Below are 5000 nucleotides of genomic sequence, written 5' to 3'. Positions count from 1 at the left end.
TATGTAATACATGCTTTTGTTTTGTTTTGTGTTTTTACAAAAGATGCATGGCATAATGGTATTGCCAATTTATTTTGGCTGTATATTATCGTTGTCCGCTTAATGTATGCATATTATGTCTGATTTCTTACCTGATTTTGTTAAACCTATTTTTGTTTTTTTGGTTTGTATGTATGGAAGTGTATATTGCCAATTTATGTTGGTTGTATAGTATTGTTGTATTTGTCCGCTCAATTTGTATACATATATTAACTGTCTGATGTGTTACCTTTTTTTGTTAAAGTTATATCTTTGTTTCAAAGCCCTCTGGGCCCAAAACAATAAAACACTTGACTTGACCTGACTTGACTTGACTTGACTGGATGTAATGATGGTTAGCTACTTCTAATTCATGCACTTCTGGAAATGTGCAATAGGGTAAGATGAAAGTCGCTTGTTCATGTCAATGCTTTCCACTCTCTCAGGTGCGAGGAGATGGTTTCCGCATAATTCCCACCTACTGTATTGTACATGTCGTATGCATTTAAACCGCTTACTTCCCCATATTTCTCAGAACAGAAAACAAAGATATTCATAAAAACAAGTCGTTAAATTGATGTCCTAAACTTATTTGTCTACCTTGAAGGACGAGAGATACCTTAGTGGGAACCGGAACCGTAACACACACACAATAACAATACTAAGGCAAACCAGTCTCCTAAATCAATACATTTCAACACTTCAAATCTTTTTCTTTTTTTTCTTATTCTTTCGGGGGGGGGGGGGGGGGGGGGCAGGAGGCGATGGGGAAAGAGGGAGTAATGGCGTCATCAAATGTACGTTTTCTCTCACCCAATAAAAGCGTCTGTGAATTTACCGAAACAAATGAATCGGTAATATTGCATAACCATGTTTCTCGTTCCTTTCTGTGTACTGCACACGCACCCCCACCCCCCCCCCCTCCCCCCTCCCCCTCCCCCTACTTCTCCACCACCAACACACACACACACACACACACACACACGCACACACACACACACACACACACACACACACACACACACACACACACACGCAGACACACACACACTATCCCAGAGTTTTGTTTTGTATTGTATCGTATTGCTGTGCCTTGTCTTGTCTTGTCGTGTCTTGTCTTGTCTCGAGCTCGTACAACATTCAAGCACGGTATGACAATTATTTCAGCCCAACTCACCGTACTCAATCTCAAAAAGGTCTGAGCGGTCTGGCACGGATGTCATGGTGAAGTACATGGCATCCCCTTCTGCGTCTGTTGCAAGCACTGGGAAGATTTGGGACCCTCGAGTCTTGTCTTTCGTGTTGCCGATCTTACTGGTCTCTGTAACACGCACAGACAGATATGCCCAACCAGCACCGCATGCGAGCCCCATATCGGCCACATGTTATTTTGCACATGTCTTTTGGGCCCAGTTCGCCGATCTGGGTCCCACATGGGTAGCATCTCGGGTAACCACGAATGTAGCGGAGAAATGCCGCTCACATTCATCCCACATGTTCCCTACATAAAGCAGAGCGACCCAGCCAGCACGCCAAGATATGCCCCAGATTGGCCCCATATGTGCTTAATTTGTAAGTAAGACCAAGAAAAACTGGTATTCCCGAAAACAGTGTGACACATTTTTATGTTTTCACTGTGTGAATATACACACATCCGTGGTCAAATGCGAAACGGCGATACAAACTGTTAACACGAGAAGGCCTAATGGATGAATGTGGTAAGGGGGTGAGGGGAGGGGTGATGTATATGGAATGCACGCGTGCTCAATGTGGGGTGCACCCTGGACCAGTGTTGGCCGAATGTGGGCTGCATCCGGGCCGAATGTGGGGTGCGTTCTGGCTCAAAGTGGGCTGCATGTTGGATGCATCCTGACCCAAAGTGGGCCACATGTGGGGAGCATGTGAATTGCCCAGATAGGACCCACAACAATACCATTTGTGCTTCCAGTATGGGTCCTATATGGGTTGCCCAGATCGGCCCCATATACAAGCACATGGTGCCAATCAGGGGCACATTTGGGCGTGTGTAGAGCGATTCAGACCAAACTACTGGACCGATCTTTATGAAATTTGACATGAGAGTTCCTGGGAATGATATCCCTGGACATTGTTTTTCATTTTTTCGATAAATGTCTTTGATGACGTCATATCCGGCTTTTTGTAAAAGTTGAGGCGGCACTGTCACACCCTCATTTTTCAATCAAATTGATTGAAATTTTGGCCAAGCAATCTTCGACAAAGGCCGGACTTCGGTATTGCATGTAAGCTTGGTGGCTTAAAAATTAATGAATGAATTTGGTCATTAAATATCTAAAAATTGTAATAATTATTTTTTTTTATATAAAACGATCCAAATTTACGTTCATCTTATTTTACATTATTTCCTGATTCCAAAAACATATAAATATGTTATATTTGGATTAAAAACAAGCTTTGAAAATTAAAAATATAAAAATTATGATCAAAATTAAATTTCCGAAATCGATTTAAATACAATTTCATCTTATTCCTTGTCGGTTCCTGATTACAAAAACATATAGATATGATATGTTTGGATTAAAAACACGCTCAGAAAGTTAAAACGAAGAGAGGTACAGAAAACCGTGCTATGCAGCACAGCGAAACCACTACCGCGCTGAACAGGCTCGTCAGTTTTACTCCGTTTTGCACAAGCGGCGGACTACGGTCATTGTGAAAAAATGTAGTGCGTTCAGTTTCATTCTGTGAGTTCCACAGCTTGACTAAATGTAGTAATTTCGCCTTTCGCGACTTGTTTGGATTATTCCTTGGGTGGCGATGCTTGTCGATACACGAATAGCAAACAGAGACTGAATCAGGTTCGATCGTTCGCTAGCATCTGTGTATCTTATAAGTTGAATGTTCGTTTTTGTCGACCTGCATTGCTTTCATAATGAAAGAAACGTTTGTTTATTGCATCCCATACATCAGATCAGTTCCGAGATTCATTTTTGCGTGAAATTGATATGGTTTTCTGAGCCGTGCGATACGATTTTGGAACTTCGTACAAATGTGTCACATTGTTCGGCGCGAGGTCAAAGGTCGGGAGGAAAGTAGTTCTTTGACCAAACCGGAATCGGCACTATGATGTATTTTTTGGAGTCCATGATGTATTTATTGAGCTATAAAAATACAACATATATACCCATACTGAAGCAACAGAGACAAAGAAGTAGCTCATGGGATATATATATAACACATCAGCAATTGTGAAAGAAACAATTGAAAGTCAGCAGAGACTTTCTTCCGAGATTTGTTAAAATCTCTTAGCAGAGAAAGAGAGAGAGAAAAAAGTATCCCTTCACAGACAGCCTATTGGGAGCATCAGACCCTCCTCAAGGGGGACCGAGATTTACAGAGCAAAGTCCCTTTGTGGGGGACGTATCACAAGGTAATCTAGTCCTGATACGTATATAATATATATATATAATATATATATGTTAGGCGCGTTTGATCGATCTGCGCGATCGCGCGATCGCGCTGCGCGTTTGGTGGATCAATCAAACGCGCACACATCGATCGATGTGTGCGCATTTGATCGATGCAAAGAATAGGCTACAAAGAATACAAGAATCGTTAAAACGCGCAGCTCTTATACTTGCGCATTTGGACGATCTGTCACAAAGTAAGTCCCTACCACACACACACATCGCACGCCGGAAGTGAAAAGTTTCAAATACAGGAATGTTCCGAAATATACCCCAACAACGTTTTTGATTTGTTCGTTGTCAGGCCTCTCAATCTTTCAAACAGTCTCTCTCTCTCTCTCTCTCTCTCTCTCTCTCTCTCTCTCTCTCTCTCTCTCTCTCTCTCTCTCTCTCTCTCTCTCTCTCTCTCTCTCTCTCTCTCTCTTATGATCTTATTCTTATATTACTATTATTGCGTGTGTCTGCGTTTCATCATAAAAAAGTTTGTTCCTAAGTATTCCCATTTCGATTATAACCATTTTGCTTAGATCAGGACTAGCTGGAAGAAAGGTCCTACGGATCTAATGCTATCTTTCCTGTCATAAAGTTCTATGTTTCAATGTTTCTCTCTCTCTCTCTCTTAAGTCTCTCTCTCTCTCTCTGTCTCTCTCTCTCTTCTCTCTCTCTCTCTCTCTCTCTCTCTCTCTATCGCTCTCTCTTCTCTCTCTCTGTCTCTCTCTCTTAGTCTCTCTCTCTCTCTCTCTCTCTCTCTCTCTCTCTCTCTCTCTCTCTCTCTCTCTCTCTCTCTCTCTCTCTCTCTCTCTCTCTCTCTCTCTCTCTCTTAGTCGCTCAGTCTCTCAGGATCTCTCTCTGTCTCTCTCTCTCTCTTAGTCTCAGTCTCTCTCTCTCTCTCTCTCTCTCTTCTCTGTCTCTCTCCTCTCTGCTCTCTGTCTCTCTCTCTTCTCTCTCTCTCTCTCTCACACACACACACTTTCTCTCTCTCTCTCAGTCTCTCTCTTAGTCTCTCAGTCTCTCCCCCCAATCCCTCCTTCCTCATCTCTGTCCATCCCTCTGACATCTCATGAAAACAGCTGAACTTTTAAATCATTTGCTATTAAAGGACAATTAAAAACTCAATGAGCTAATACATGTGAAATGGATGATCAGGTGCAACCTCGACGCATATATACCTGTGATGTGATGTCTTTGAGGTAGTCTAAGTGTTTGGTACAATATAATCCCATTTTTTCTTCTTTTTTAAAATGTCTTACAGATTGTTGTTTAGACACTTATAGCTTGGCCTACTTCCGGTCATAACTTCCGGTCATTGCCAGTAGACGTGTGTGTGTGCGTAGTATGGTGATTTGTGAGACGGATCGTCAAAATGCGCAAGTATATAAGAGCTGCGCGTTTTGACGATTCTTGTATTCTTTGTATTGATCAAACGCGCACACATCGATCGATGTGCGCGCGTTTGATCGATCCACCAAACGCGCAGCGCGATCGCGCGATTGCGCAGATCGATCAAACGCGCCTAACATATATTTATAACTTATA

The 5000-nt window shown here is 42.3% G+C and overlaps 1 protein-coding gene across 1 annotated transcript in view; it reads right to left on the bottom strand.

The window, feature by feature from the left end:
* Positions 1-5000, bottom strand: part of LOC138979741 (protocadherin-like protein) — a 36372-nt gene that overhangs the window by 20789 nt on the left and 10583 nt on the right. The window contains exon 4 of the mRNA XM_070352483.1: positions 1196-1339. Coding sequence (XP_070208584.1) covers positions 1196-1339 — 144 coding nt within the window. The remainder of the gene's footprint in view (positions 1-1195; positions 1340-5000) is intronic.

This window comes from Littorina saxatilis, linkage group LG11 (assembly GCF_037325665.1).
Source record: "Littorina saxatilis isolate snail1 linkage group LG11, US_GU_Lsax_2.0, whole genome shotgun sequence".
Taxonomy (NCBI): domain Eukaryota; kingdom Metazoa; phylum Mollusca; class Gastropoda; order Littorinimorpha; family Littorinidae; genus Littorina; species Littorina saxatilis.
Note: the sequence above shows the minus strand (reverse complement) of the source record. Positions and strands in the feature narration are given on the sequence as shown.